The sequence below is a fragment of the Galeopterus variegatus genome, unplaced genomic scaffold, assembly GCF_000696425.1.
Source record: "Galeopterus variegatus unplaced genomic scaffold, G_variegatus-3.0.2 Scaffold6712, whole genome shotgun sequence".
Classification (NCBI taxonomy): domain Eukaryota; kingdom Metazoa; phylum Chordata; class Mammalia; order Dermoptera; family Cynocephalidae; genus Galeopterus; species Galeopterus variegatus.
Genome location: NW_007732823.1, coordinates 125,819 through 141,137, shown reverse-complemented (window position 1 = coordinate 141,137; position 15,319 = coordinate 125,819). Strand labels below are relative to the sequence as shown.

Below are 15,319 nucleotides of genomic sequence, written 5' to 3'. Positions count from 1 at the left end.
TGGGAATGAATTGGAGGCAGATCTTGGTTAGAATTCCTCCTGGGCACGGAGGCTATGGGGCCTCAAGCTAGTCACTGCCCCCTCTTGGGCCTGTCTCCCTAACTGTAAAACTGGGAGTTGGACTCAACAATTCTGCTACAGTAGGGGTTGGCAAACCAGTGAGCAAGCTGGATCCTACTTTTGTATAAAGGTTTCACTGGAATACAGCCACACCCTTTTGTTTCTATATCGTCTACGGCTGCTTTCATACTACCACAGCAGAGTTGAGTAGCTGTGACAGATGCCATATGGTCTCCAAACCGAAAATATTTACTATCTGGCCCTTTACAGAAGTTTGCAGACCCATTTCTAAAGCATTAAAATTATCCTAGGCTTAACTGAGTAAGCTTTAGTGGCTCCAGTATGATTAGAACAATTTCATAACAAGCCCCATCCTGGTGCCCACCCATGGACACCCACTGTCCTCCTCCAAGGACCCCCTTTCTGCCTGGATTTAGAGTGGTGACAGGTCGGGCTGGGCTCTGGGAACTGAAGTGCAGTGCACTGGCGCCACCTGCCGTGAGTGCCTAAAAGCACTTCTGCCTGGAAAGACTTGGCCCCAGGGGACAGCAGGTGTCCCATCGCAGGGGAACCAGCTCACAGGAGCAGGCCTGGGCTCAGAACCACTGCATATCAGAGCCAGAGTCTTGTCTCCCCCATCTTGGAAAGAGAGGGCTGCAGTCTAGAGAAGAAGTGGGACTTGTCCAAGGTAGGTGGACGGAAGGTCCAGGTCCCAGAGCCCATAAAGCCTTCCAAGAGGCAGCACAGATCAGTGACATCCATGGACATACACGGAGGCACACAAACCTGGCAATGAATCCTGGCTCAACCACTTACTTAAGAGGTTCTTTGTCTCAGCACCAGTGTGTGGGCAAAAAAAAAATTCTTTATCTTTTCCAGGTCTTGGTCTCTTGATTGTTGAAAGGATTTAAAAAATAAACATCTAAATAGCATGTAATCTCTTACCAATATTAGTTCACTTAATCTTCAGAACAACTCTTAGGTATTATTATCTCCATTACACAGATGAAAAAACTATGGCACAGAGAGGTTTAGTAATTTGCTTACGATAACACAGCTAGTAGGCAATGGAGCCAGGATTCAAATATACACTGTGAAAACATGCAGTCTCCAGAATACTGTACTCAGTAAATATTCATTTATTTCCTGCCTGCAGGTGTTGTGGGGCCCCAAAGAGAGGGCAGCAGCAGAGCTCAAACAGGAACATAAGAGACACAGCAGGCCTGGCTTATGACCAGTCATTTGAAGACAGACCCAGGCAGGGAAAGAAAGGCAGAGGCCAGGACACACCGCCCCCTTCCTGCCCCCACACCTCCAGGCAACACAGGGTGGCCAGTGGACCGTAAACCATTTATTTCCAAACTATAAATAAATCTGTTCTCTGAAAAATGGCGCTGTCCAGGTGATGAGGCCCCAGCCTCTCCATGTCCCCTTCCCAATTGCTCTGCAGTCCAAACTCATTGCCCTTAGCAAGCTGCTATGCCTCTGAAATTAGTCTTGGCTACCAGCGCCTGGCCAACAGTGGAGCGGAACCAGCCACTCCTTCCAGCACAGCTGGGGCCCAGCTCCAGCCAGGTCCCAGGCTGGCCTGAGCTTGCCCCCTCTGCTTCACCACACTCCCAAGCAATTAAAGGTGGGAGCCATGAGTCCCTGACCTAGCCCTACCACATGGTCACGCCTGGGTAAGTACTGGCCTACTGCTCCCCAGCTGCTGAGAGGAGCCACCCAGGCCCCTGAGACACTGTCAAGTGTCAGCAGCAGCACGGACTGGGAGGCAGCCTGCTTCCAAACTGCTCCCTGGACTGTCACTGCTGCCCCTGGGCCACAAAGTATTCCTCTTCATTGTCATCTTCTTCTTGCTGGCTGTTCCGGAGCAGCAGCTCCAGGTCAGGGCTGGAGCCCAGCCCCTTCAAGGGTTTAGGGCCGCTGTCACCTTGAGATAGAGAGAGACCACAGTTATGGACCCAATAATGGTTTTCTTGGTTTGTCCTGATTCACGTGTGTGCTGAGTCACCCAGGCCCCAATGCCCGACTCTCTGGGGATGACCCTGAGGAAGGATGGTGGCAGAACCACCAGGCACCCTTCCTGAATTAGAGCAGCAGCCAGGAGAAGTGGCTAAACTGTGTAGACAGCCAGGTCACTGGAACTGCTCTGGGAAGTCTGAGCCACCTGGCTCTTCTGCCAGTGCTGGGTTATGGGGAAAATGACATCAGAAAACAGAGGCTTCTGGACGGGGTGCTGGGTTACCTCTGGAGTGCAGGGCTTTGAGAGCAACGTGCAGAGATATTCCCGAGAGGCAGAGGGCGAAGCCCAGCCAGTTCAGGAGGCTGATCTGGTCACCCAGCAGATGAGCTGCCAACAGCAAAGTGCAGACTTCCTGGGGGAAGAGAAGCAGGAAGGGAAGTGGTCAGCAGAGGAGCTGGTGCCTCTGCAAGGAGCGTGAAGAGCTGGGCACACTTATAGGATAGACCAGACCCGCCCAGACTCCCCAGCCCAGGCGGCATAGGTTGGCCTGCAGGGTAGAGGTCAGAGGACCAGGCCTGCCTGTAGCACTGTCCTGCTGGCTTCCTGCTGTGTTCCTGAGATGCAGCAAAGGAGGTGCTTTTCACAAAGCCTGTCAGGAACATAAGAGGCAAACCCAACCCAGGGCTGACAGCGCAGGGTGTCCAGCTCACACCATATCCACAGGAATAAAAGACAGCTGCCCTTCCGGAAGGCACCTGCTGTGTTCCTGAGATGCAGCAAAGGAGGTGCTTTTCACAAAGCCTGTCAGGAACATAAGAGGCAAACCCAACCCAGGGCTGACAGCACAGGGTGTCCAGCTCACACCATATCCACAGGAATAAAAGACAGCTGCCCTTCCGGAAGGCACCTGCAGATGAGGAGCCCTGAGCTTCCATGCCCTCACATGCAGGATGTAGCGTTACACTGGGCTCTGCAGGACACATCCTGGTCCTGGGGTTCTACAGAAATAGCGACTGCCGATGGGAATGGCAGGACACCTCCTTCTGAGAGCCACAGCTTATGCCTCATCATTTGGCTGGTGACCAGAAGACCCTTGGGGAGACCTGCATTTCTGTTTTTAGGCAACACTGTTCTAGTACCCAGGGAGCAGTGGAGAAATGGTGGGGGAGGGAAAGGGGGGAGAGTGTGCCAGGGGCAGTAAAGGCAAGACTGGAGATGCGTGGCACTCACTCATGGTATAACTATCCCCTGCTGTGCCCATGGTAGACATTGCTAATCGATCATGGAACTCTACTTGCTGGGGGTTCTCAATCTATGGCTCCAGGACACAGCCAAATGGCCAGAGTTGGCCTTCAACATCAAAAGGAAACGCACCCTAGTGGAGTTAGACCTGGCTTTGAATCCCAGTCTAGGAGCGGCTCTCCGTGTCTGCTTCCCTGTCTGTGGACTGCACAATCTGCCCATTCCTAGGAGAGAGGTGAGCATAGCACTGAGCACCACCTAGGCACTTTGTCTCTTCTCCACAGGGCCCTGGGGTGCAGGAGCTGGGACAGGCACTGCTTGTAAGAAATACCCTATAGGGGGGCCCCTAAGATAGGACTAGCGTCAACTCCAAGTCTGTACCTTAAAAATGCCAGCAATGGAGAGAGTGAGGCTGGAGGTTCTGGAGACCAGGAGGAACTCAGAGAAGCCCAAACCAAAGGCGAGAATCCCGCCAAGAAAGAGGCTCCCGAGTACCCGCAGAAGCAGCCCTGTGTCCTGGAAACGGAAGATTTTCTCAGATGTGGACAAATGGAGACCTGAAAGCAATGGGGGGAGAGAGAGTGGGAGGCCAGGTTATGGGGGAGCCTTGGCAGCCCTGCCCGCCACCCAGATGAGATCTGCCACGGTTGTAGTGAAGATTTACTGAGCAACTGAGAAAAAGGATGGGAAGTATAAAACAATACCACACAGGTGGCCTGAGACTTGGAGAACCTGGGGAAGAAGTGATGGTTGCCAGAGAGCCCCAGGACAATACAAGCCAGCGATCCTGAAGGGAGTGGTGGGGAGGGCCCTAGGAGCCTCTGGGTTACAGGTGGCCTGAGACTTGGGGAACCTGGGGAAGAAGTGATGGTTGCCAGAGAGCCCCGGGACAATACAAGCCAGCGATCCTGAAGGGAGTGGTGGGGAGGGCCCTAGGAGCCTCTGGGTTAAAGTCGAAGGGGATGGCATTGCACAGACACTGCACGGAAGTGCCCTGCTCCTTCAGACAGTATTGACCTACTGATCTTTGTCAGGGGAGGTGACTTCATGTGGTCTTTGTAGTTGTGATAATTAATGACCAAAGAGAGGCAGGGCAGCCCATCAAGTGAAGACTGACAAGGCTCTGGCCCACTGAGGGGGGGTTCCCAAGTCGAAATTTTCAGCTGGACCACTACAAACAGGGATAAAATTCAACCTCTACAAATTTCCATTTTAATATGGGTCTTGCTATTACAAAGCTCAGGGACTTGGGCTGAGATATATCCCCTTTCTGGACTTGTTTCCCTATTGTTAAAATGATAGAACTGGGACCAGACTGCTATTTCTCAAACAAGTAGTATAATTTGATAAACATTTCCCCCAAAGAGAACATATAAATACAGGACAAAAGCCAGGGCTACTTGCTCTAGAAACATACACACATATACACACAGTATTTTGCTTAGACTTTCAGAGGAGTCACAGACCATCCAACATTGTCCATCTGAGACAATGACTCGCTGGATCCCTCCCAGCAGGAAAGTCCCCATGGTGTATCAGCAGGGGGTAAAGGTTAGGCCCAAATTGGGCACGACAGAGATATCTGTGGTAGCTGGAAGCTGGACAAGTACTTTGAGATTTTTTGGAAGGAAGCACTAAAGAAATACAAAGTGACAGTCGTCACTCCCCCCCACCGGCAAATAGCCTCACAATGTAGGACATCTTGTTTGGTGCTGGGCTCAGCAGTACTGCAGAGGCATTGGCAAACCAAAGGGAATTCGGGGAACAGCAACCTAAGTAATGAAGGCGCTTGGGGGATTAATTTACCAGAAAAGATTAAAGGAGCTAAATCCATGCAGCTTTGCTAAGTGACGGCTACCAGGAGCTTTCGGATGAGGGTTTGCAGAGATGGGGCATGGCGTAAATACCAGGAGGGGCGGGGGAGGGCGGTGTTTGGTACAAGGGGGCATAATGAAGGAATGTGGAGATTTTGAAAGGAAAAAAACAAGGCTCTGTGCAGAAGTTTCCTGGACAACGGGGCTACAGAATAATTTTCTCAGGGAGGTTCGAGACGCTTCACTGCTTGAAACTTAAATGGATGTGGGACAGACTTTTCTGTAATGACCCTGAGGACAGATAGGACTCTGGGAGGAAGAATAAACAGACAAGGGACAAAGACTAATCCCAACACATCAGAGGAAGGAAGGTGGCACTGCCCCTCCCAGCTGACACACTTCTCCTGCCTCTCCTCTTCTCTGGAAGATGACAGTGGACAGGACAACTGCTCATATCCCCACGCTCCTGCATGCTGGCCCTGGCCCCAGCACCCCTCTGGAATCCCATGCTCGCTGACCCTGTGCAGCCCGTACTCCCTGAATACATGCCCTGATGTCACATGCCTGGACACAGCTGAACTCCGCCCCCATTCAAACCCCCCTCATCCTCCAAAATACAGTCTGGGAAGCCTTTCTGACTTGCCTCGCCACTCTATGCCCCTGAAACAAATAACTCACGACTCTCCGCTCCTTCTCAGAGGCAATACATAGAGTGGTTAAGAGTGGGGCTTGCAGCCAGGCTGCTGGGTCCAAATTCAGACTCATTTATGAGCCATGGGACCTTGGTCAAGTTATTTTTATTTCTCGGGACTTCAGTCTCTTTCACCTGCTAAATGGGGATAGTAATAGTACTGCCCCACAGGGTTTGAGGGAGGATTAAATGAGGGAGTAGGTTTAAAATGATTACAACAGTCCTGGCGTACCTTTAGGGTTCTGCACACGTTCACTGTCATTACCATCCCCTGTATTTTATACATACTTTCCATGCAGCATTTAGCATGCTGGATTCTACTGTTTTATATGTCTGCCCGGTCCCCAGACAACATGCTGCCAGGAGGGATTGCACCTTTCATCTCGCTAAGCTCTGTGGCTATCCCTGGGGGGGCTCAGAGCAAGGATTGGGATGTGTTGTATTGAGGTACCCCTGAGGTGGATGAACCGACGTACCTTCAAATATGGCAAAGAGAGGGAAGAGCCCCAGAAACATGAGTGGCTGCAGGTGGAACATGGTGTCGATGGGGTTCTGGAGGCCTGCAGGATGGGGACACAGGGGATCCTCAGGTCTGGCCAGCACGGCACAGCCTCCACCCTGCCTGTGCCCCCCAGGCCCATCTCTTAGGGGGTGAGTGGCACACACTCACCAAGTTCAGCCTTCTGCAGGAGCATCTGGGTGAGGGTCCAACGGATGCCACCGATGAACGAGGCCCCCAGCACCAAGGCGAAGCCCTCCATGTTGAACTGTGTAGACTTGTAGGTGAACATGAAGAGACCCCCGGCGATGAGGAGGACCACCAGGACCAGTGCCGCGCGCTAGGAGGATGGGAGCAAGTGCAGCTAACTCGTGGGTCTCGAGGGTCAAGAGTTTGTCAAACCTGGAGTCTGGGGGGTCAGCAGCCATCTTGGCTTCCCCTGGGGCAAGAAACCCTTCTACCCTCACCCCCACCCTGAGGGGTCCAGGACAGTCCTTGACCATTCATGTAAGCAGGGCTGACATTCAGCTGGTATGTACCCAACATCCCTTTTGTTCTAAAATACTGAAGTGCCTTCCAACAGCTGTGCTAGGCCCCAAAGCCCCCCCACCCCACCCCATCTAGCAAATAATGGCTACAGCCTTGCACAACAGGAAGCTCCAAGACCCTGCTCTACACAGACTCTCCTTGAATGCTTTCTCCTTTGGTCATGACCCTGCCACACCAGTTTCTAGATATTCTGAATACTGCCCCTATGTCTATATCCCTTCTCAGAAAAGGGAGTTACTGCCACCTGGGTTGGACCTGTCTTTTCTGTCACAAGGAGTGACAGCCACTGATCAGATTCCCTTTCATTCTTAGAATCTGTGGGGGCGGGAGGGACAACAGACAAGCTGGGGCCTCACCAGCTCCTCCAGCTTGAAGATCAGAGAGAAGATCAAGATGAAGAGGACGGCGGAGGATTTGGTCATTGTGTACCTGGAGGTGAAAATTATCCACAATGCACCGCTGGAGCTTGGGCTCAGCCCACCCCCCAGAAAGGAGCACAGGCCACAAATCAGTGGGTTGGAAAGGGATGAGGTGGGGGAGACACCCAACATCCCTGAGGGCAACTAGTTCTTCTGCTCAGGGCAGCAGGGCAATCTGGGCACAAAAGATCAAAGGAGCCAGCCTATCAGTGGGTTGGAAAGGGATGAGGTGGGGGAGACACCCAACATCCCTGAGGGTAACTAGTTCTTCTGCTCAGGGCAGCAGGGCAATCTGGGCACAAAAGATCAAAGGAGCCAGCCTGAGTTGTCTGGGCTGTAAGTGACCTTTAACCAGAAGAAACCTGACTAAGAGGCCTCTGATTATCACCAGGGAGAAGAAGCTGCAGGTCTGACACTGAGCTCGCGAGTCCTAGGCTTTCCCTAGCCCTCGGCGGAGACCAGGATGAGGAAGGACTAGAGGAGGAGAGCGAAAGCAGGGATTGTGAAGACTGACTACCGCGTGGCCTGCTGTGCCCACGCCAGGCTGGGCCGTGGCTGCACACACCACACACCAGTCGCTTCCTTTCCCACGCTGTGCTGCTGCCTGCGTCCCTTGCTATGACTACGCCGTGCTCACGCTGTAGTCCCCTGGCTCCCCCATGCTGCTGGCAGGCAAGCACAGCACCCCTGTGCGCTGGGCTTACAGAAGAAGCTGGTGACTTCCCAGAGAACTGCAGGCTGCCAGGGAGGAGCTGAGAGAGCAAGCGCTGGTTCCACAGTGGTGGAGTGGCCAGCCTGTTGGCCAGGGGCGCAGACAGCCAACTAGACAGACAGAAAGCTCGAGGCTGAAGGGAGGTGGCAGGGTGTGGTGATACTCACAGCGAGACGGTGATGTACAGGAAGCTCCAGTTGGACAGGCCCACGTCAAGTGCCGTTGCCAGTGCTGTGGAATCAAGGGGCACCCACCAATGGTGTGGGCACAGTTGACACTCAGCCGGGGTGGGCTGGCATGGGGGTGTCGGTTATTAAAACACGTCCCCAAGGCACAGAAATGCCCCCCTCACCCTGCTTTGCCCTGTACCTCACAGCTCCCTCTCTAGGGCCCTCAGGCCTTTCCACCCAGCAACTAAGAGGTTAACACCTGGCTCCCCCCAAATGGGGGGCGGGGTGGCATTCCAGCATTAGGAGTATGTTCTGATTGGCCGGGGCCTGTGTTGTTCCCATTTTGTTAAATGTTCTGAACATCCCCCAGACGAGGGGTATTAATCTGACCCTGTCAACCCCCTACTGAAAACCCTTCTCCCTCAGGATGAGACACAAACTCCTCAGCGGGGATCTGGCCCCTGCCAACCCTCTCGTTTCTCACTTCTCCTACTTCTTCTCACCACTGCTGAGTTCTCAGCATCTTGAGACACTTTCAGTTCCCTTTCAGACCTCCACCTGCTGCACAAAACTCTTGGGCCCACGAGTGACCCCTCCCAGGACTGGGTAGTCCCACTCATCTGTTAGGTCTCAGCCTACTCAACACTTGACCTAGGGAATTTTCCCCGACCAGCCACACCCGGCCTTGGTTTGGTTCCTTCTCTGTGCTCTGCAGTGCCCTGCAGGGCCCAGTCACAGTTCTTCCACGGGAGGGACCCCGCCTGCTCAGCACTTCATCTCCAGGACTCAGCACATATTGTGGGCTCAGTGCACATGCGAAAGGGTGACGCCTTGTGCTAAAGGCCACAGCTCCCTGGAGGGAATCTGTGAGAGGCAGCAGCAGGGCTGAGTGAGGGCAGGAGAGATGGGTGAGGAGGCACAGGGTGGGAAGAGAGAGGGCTTTTCTCCTGCTCTTGGCCTAGGGTTCTCCAGCCCTGCCCTGCCGGGGCTCTGCCCCCCCCAAAGCACCCACCTGTGGGAGCGACTCTTCTGAGGTAGTCGGTCCAGCTCAGCACCACACGGGCCCTGTGGCTGGAGCACTGAACAAGCGCCCTGGACAGGGCAGAGAAGAGGAAGATCACGGCCAGGTGCAGCATCGTCATGAAGAGGGGGAAATGGAAGCTCTGTAGAGAGCCCAAAGCAGACAGCCCAGGGTCAGTTTAGACAGCCAGCCCCAACTCCAGCTCCTCTTCCTCCTCGCCTCTAGCTGGGGGCAGTGGGGTTGATTTGCGGGCTCATGAGGGCTTTGCAGTATGTAAGGGCCCTCAGCTACATTACCATCACTTGGAATGAGAGACTAGTACACCCAATTTTGGGTCACACAGAGGGGACAGTCCAGAGGCTCATTCCTAGCCTGGTGCTTTCTCCACTGCTTTAACATACCTGCAAGCTACCTGTTCAGCCCTCTCCATGCCTATGCCCAGGTAAGAGCCGCAGTGGGCCAACACACTGTATCAATTACTAAAACACTGGAATACTTCTCTACTGGCTGGGAAATAGCTGCGGCCTTGAGCCCAAGTGTCCCTAGCTCATCCCTTAGCATCTTCCCCCTCCTTAATTTCCCCTTGATCCAAACATTTAGGGGAACCCCTGGCATGGCATGCTTCCAGGACCCTGTTCCATCACCAGGCACAACTGGCTTCCAGTTTGACAGGTGAGCCTGTGCCCTCCTGCTGTTAAACATGAGGGGGCATTGTAGCCATGGTTAAGGCCATCTTTGTCCCAGCCCCTGCATTGGCCTTAGGGCTTGCACCGGTGCCCTCCGTTACCTTTGTCAGCCATTTGTTGTAGAAGGTGATGCCAATGGAGAAGGAGTAGTAGAGAAGGACCAGCCCCAGGGTCAACACCGCCTTCCACACAAAGGCCACGTCCAGGGCCCACCTCCCCATCCGGGGAAGCTGCAGCACCCTAGCTCCTGGTCGGCGGGGGCGACACCCTCCTGAAGACAGCTATGGGAAGGGCCGGCTGAGCTGGACCACGACTCTCAGCAAGAACGTCTCCTGGCTACAGGAGTTCTCTTCCCTCCATGATTCCAATGGTCAACGGAGCCCCAGGTGGAGTCCTCAGGGGCTGGTGGTCCAAGCCCACCATTTCCATAGCTGACTGGATGCAGGGCTCACAGGTCCCCAGGTCTGCTGCTGGAAAAATGAAAAGGCAGCTCTGGTGGCTCAGGCAGAGACTGCATCTCTTGGAGCCACAGGTGCCCATGAAGGCCGTGCGACTCCTCCCAAGGGCCTGCCTCTGGCCACCCCATTCCTGCCCACTAGAGTGGGTCTGAGCCCAGACTGGGCAGCAAGGAGCCCACACCAGCACAGGCACTCAGAGCCCCATGTCACGCCCACTTGTCACCTCAAGCTGTTCTACTTGAGCTGCCACCAAAGTGACCTTTTACAAATGTATATCTGATCATGTCAGACCACTGCTTAAAACCTTTCAGCAGCTTCCAGTTCTCTTCTGATAAAGACCAAAACCCTTCCTGGGGTTCCCTTCCAGACTCCAGCCTCAGCCAGAGGCTCTCCGGGCCCTGGTCCCACCGGCCGCCTTTCAGTTCCCCAAACAGTTCCCCTGCTGCCCAAGGGAACTGAATGCTTTGTCCCCTTCAGTCCTTCCACAGTTGATCCTACTCATCTTCAGCTCAAATGTCACTTCCTCGGACACCACCCTACCATTGGCCCCCGAGATACTGGTGGATCTCACAGCTCTCCTATTTTTCCTTCATAGCACTTGTGCGGGGTGTGATCTGAGTAATGTCTGTGTCTCCTGTAAGGCTACAGGTTCCACAAAGATAGGGACCAGAGTGGCCACACTGGCTTTATATACACCTGGCATATTTTAAGTTTTCGATTCAGTTTGGAGACTCAGCAACAGACAGCATGCACGTGATTTTCAGGGGACTGATCCAGTCTTCACCGATTAAAAATGGACCAGGAAACCAGTACCTATCTTGCCCTAGCGTCTAATAACTACGCCCATAGAGGCAGTGCCTGCCTAGGGTCTTGCGAAACTAAAGCACTCCCTGCCTCTCTATCAATCATGCCAATCTCAATGAGTGCCCAGAGCATGCCAGGCTCAGGGTGGGGGTGGGGGAACTAGGTGGGCCTGTCTGTGCCTTGAGGAGCGCAAGGTCCAGCGTTATAGCATCTGTATGTCCCCTCCTCCCCATCTCCTTTGAGACACCTCCACCCTGCTGAAATGCCACCTCCTTCCTGAAGCCTTCTTAGAACCATCAATCAGACACTGCCCCCTCCTCCCCCCACCCAAGTCCTTTGGGTTTTTTTTGGCAGCTGGCTGGTATTAGGATCAGAACGCTTGACCTTGGTGAAGGGAGTAACTACATTCTGTTCTGTGCTCTAGAACCTCTGTTATCATTCCCCTTCCCCCAAGGCAAACTGGGAGCTGGCACAAGGCTTTGCCCACAGGACTCTGCCCACAGGGAGTCCTAGGGCTGCAGTTCTCTTCAGAGGAGCTTTGGGAACCTGTGGTGGTGTTTGTGGGGGAGCAGTAATGTTGAAGGAGCAGTCCTGTAATGAAGAATTGTTCTGCATCCTGCATGACTTTAACAGTCACATAGGTGAAAAATTGGCTTATAATTACCTGAATCTGGAACCTAACTGTTCTATATGTAAGTAATTTCCCCATGGTTCTACTATGCACTAAGATTTCCAAGAATATGATTACCACATACATTGAGGGGAGACTGAACTCTTTGTAAAAATGGTACCAGGAGTTCCCATTCCGGAAAAAACCACAGCACCTACAGCAATGGCATTCATGGTTTTTGCGGTGCCAACACAACATGGCTACATCAGCCTGTGCTTATGGCAACCACATTCCCAGAGGTTATGCAGAGAGGAAAAAGTGGCTGCTTCACTGTGACTTCTATTATCGTTGTGCCCGGGAACCTGCATATTGAAACACATTTTTATTGTCAATTACTTTCCTCTTACAATATAGTGATGGCATTGTTGATTTTTTTTTTTAAAGTTATGTGTAGGCAGTTTTTATTAACCCTAAGTTTCATTTCAGGATAATAAAGGGGGTTGTTATGAAATATCAGTAATAAAGGGGTGTTGGATCCAATAGGTTGAGTCACTGACCTAACGCAGTCACACTCCTTGAAATGCCTTTGTAAACTGACACCTCCACCGCGTGTATCCCAGCTGATTCCTCACGAACCTCAGAAGAACACTCAACTGCCTACTTGACCCCTTCACTTGGATGTCTATTATCAGGCATCTCACACCCCAAGTGTCCAAAACTGACTCCTGTTTTTGGTATCTACCCTCCACCGAAACCTGCTCTGCTTCCCCCTTCCCATCACAGCAAATGGCACCACCGTCCATTTACCCAGTTGCTCAGGCCAAAAACCTTGTTCTCATCCAGACGGCTCTCTTGCCCTCAGCCCACACTCAACTAACAAATACTGTCAGCTCTATTTTCAACAATACCCCAAATATGATCACATCTCCCAACCTGCACCACTACCATCCTCTCCCCAAACGACTGCAATAGTCTTCGACATGGTTCTCTCTGCTTCTCCTGCAACTCCCACAGCCAGACTCCTGCTTACACAGCTAGAGAGCGGGGCACGTGGGCATCACACCTATGTCTCACAGATCTCAAGGTCCACACGCCTTCCTCTACACCAGGGTTTCTCACTATTGGTATTCGGGGCCGAATGACTCTTCATGGATGGAGAGGAAGCATGTCCTGTGATTGTAGGATGTTTAGCAGCATCCCTGGCCTCTAGCCACTAGATGCCTGTAGCATCCTCCCTCCACCCCCACCCCAAGTTGTGACAACCAAAAATGTCCCCAGACATTGTCAAATGTCACCTGCAGATCAAAACTGCTTATTCTACACAGGTAATCACAAGGGCACGCTGGCACTAAGAGAACTGTCTTTCTAGAATCTCCCTCCACGGGTCCTTCTGGTGGCTCTCCAAGCCAGAGCAGTCTGTTCACCCTTCTGTGAATCAACTTCTTGTACCTTCCGCTTTTACTGCAGTTCCTGCTCCAACACTGCAATGCCCTCCCACCACTGTTCAAATCCTGACTGTCCTTCACAGACCCAGTCCACATCCCCTACCTCCATGAAGGCCCCATAACTACCCTAGCCACAGGGAGCACTATCTCAAAGTTAACAATGCTCATTTTCTTATTAGCATTCAGGTCACCTACCTACAAAGCCCACAAAGCTATAAGGGCCCTTGGAAATCTAGCCACTTACTCAATGTGTCCTTATTAAGCACCCCTGTATACCTAGCATTACAGATATAAATGTGAAACTGATAAGGTCCCCACCCTTATCTTATGATAAGGGAAACCAGGCTTAAAGAGATAAATGCTCTTTTTCAAATATCACTTGCTCGGGGAAAAAATTCTATATTCTGCCTCACTTTACCCAGGGAGCAGCTTTTGGGAGCAGCAGCCACACCAGGGTGGGGCTGGCCCACCGCTGTAGCACCTGCTCCCCTCACGCTCCCTGATGGTAACATGGGCAGTGTGGCTTAGTGCTTAAAAGTGTGGGCTTTGGAGTTAGGGACTTGGGATGAAATCATGGTACCTCTACTTATGACATGACCCTAAATTACTTCACCTCTGGACTCAGTTTCTCCAACTGTAAAGGGGGATAAAATCATCTGCCTCCTGGGGAGGGGAGCCCATGGCATCAGGTAGGGCACTTAATGCTGGCTCACGGTAGGGCTATACTCCCCTCCTGGTCACCTTACAGCAAAACTTCTCCAGTGGTCCCTGCACCGCCACTCCACTCCCTCACCTCCCCACCTCTCTTCAGGCAGTCCCCACTACCCCAACGCGTCACCACACTCTCCCCTCTGTCGTAAGGGCCAAGTCCCCATACTCATCTTACACAACTGACCACTTCCTCCTCCTGGAAAAACCTTCTCTTCGGTGCCACGACACCACACTCTCCTGGTTTTTCTTCTGCTTTTCTGGACTCGTTCTTGGTTTTCTCTGCAGGCACCTCCTCTTCGAACCAACCTGTAAAACTTGGGTGTCTGAGGGTTGAACCCTGGATTCTCTATCTTAATTCTCACCCTAAGTAATCATCCCACCCATCAACTTGCCAGTGATTTCTAAATTCTTCACGTTAGCTCTAATCTTTTCTGAGTTCCAGATTAGTATATCTAATTGCCTATTTTATAGCTCCACTCGAGATGTTTAAAACTTCAAATGCCCTAAGATTTCTTAATTATTCCTCATGACCCCAACCTATTCCAAAGCCACTTAGTAAACGCCAGCATAATACACCGGGTTACTCAAGTCAAACCCCCAAATCAATGATGAAATCATCTTTGATCACCCTCTTTCCTTCATTCCTCAAATCTTGCCCTGTCAGTTCCACCTGCAATATACTTCTTGACCCAACTACTACTCTTCACCTCTACCCCTCACCCCGACCACAGTCTAAGCCACAATGATCTTTCATCTACTGACTGCAACTGGTCTAATTGGTCACCCTGGTTCCTCTTTCACCCCTACAGCCTGGAGTCCAAAAAGCAGCCAGAGAGATGGCTTAAGCACAGAGTAGACCACGCCTTCCTAAGGCTAATGCCAACTCTTCAGCACAGTCCACAAGAAAGGCTTCCCCTGATCTGGCCTCTGCCGACCTCCGCAACCTCATTCTCCTACCACTGCCCCCAGCACCGGCACAGTGGCCTCCAGCAGTTTGTCAAACACATCCAGTCTGTGTCCCTCTCTGTACTTGCTGTTCTCTCTGCCTACAACACCCTTCCACAGACCTCAGCTTAGATGAATACTTTCCCTAAGGTCCCCCATCCTCGTGGCACTTCTCTCCATGTGACATTTCCTTGTTTGCTCACGTGTTCAATGCCCGCCCCACCCCCACCGCGAGGGGCGCCCTCTCGGCGGGCAGCGCGGTGTCTGCCTGATTCCCGCCTGGGCGCGGGGCGGCACGTCGCAGAGCTCAGTGAACACCAGGAGAACCGGCGCGCGGCCGGCGGCCCGCGGGAAGGCGCCTGGAGACCCTGCTCCCCCCACAGACGGAAAAACTGAGGCCCGGGGAGGGGCAGGAACACCGGCGAGCCCCGCGCCACAGCGCGCAGAGCCCGGGCGGGGACCCCGCTTCCCGGCTCCAGCCCCGGCCCTCCCCGCCTCAGGGAACGCGCGGGGAGCC

The 15,319-nt window shown here is 52.8% G+C and overlaps 1 protein-coding gene across 6 annotated transcripts; it reads right to left on the bottom strand.

The window, feature by feature from the left end:
* Positions 1 to 1,176: 1,176 nt before the first annotated feature.
* SLC35C2 (solute carrier family 35 (GDP-fucose transporter), member C2) lies at positions 1,177 to 14,168 on the bottom strand. Of its 6 annotated transcripts, XM_008591164.1 has the most exons (11): positions 14,042 to 14,168; positions 11,847 to 12,063; positions 9,931 to 10,299; positions 9,135 to 9,285; positions 8,120 to 8,183; positions 7,178 to 7,250; positions 6,444 to 6,612; positions 6,250 to 6,333; positions 3,650 to 3,825; positions 2,309 to 2,438; positions 1,177 to 1,993 (listed from the first exon to the last, which is right to left on the bottom strand). In XM_008591164.1, the coding sequence occupies exons 3-11, from the start codon at positions 10,048 to 10,050 to the stop codon at positions 1,866 to 1,868; spliced, it is 1,095 nt and encodes a 364-aa protein (XP_008589386.1). In that variant the 5' UTR covers positions 10,051 to 10,299; positions 11,847 to 12,063; positions 14,042 to 14,168; the 3' UTR covers positions 1,177 to 1,865. The 6 variants fall into 6 exon arrangements, with proteins under 6 accessions (XP_008589386.1, XP_008589387.1, XP_008589385.1 ...); XM_008591165.1 differs by lacking the exon at positions 11,847 to 12,063; XM_008591163.1 differs by lacking the exon at positions 14,042 to 14,168 and having other exon boundaries at positions 11,847 to 12,997.
* Positions 14,169 to 15,319: the final 1,151 nt, after the last annotated feature.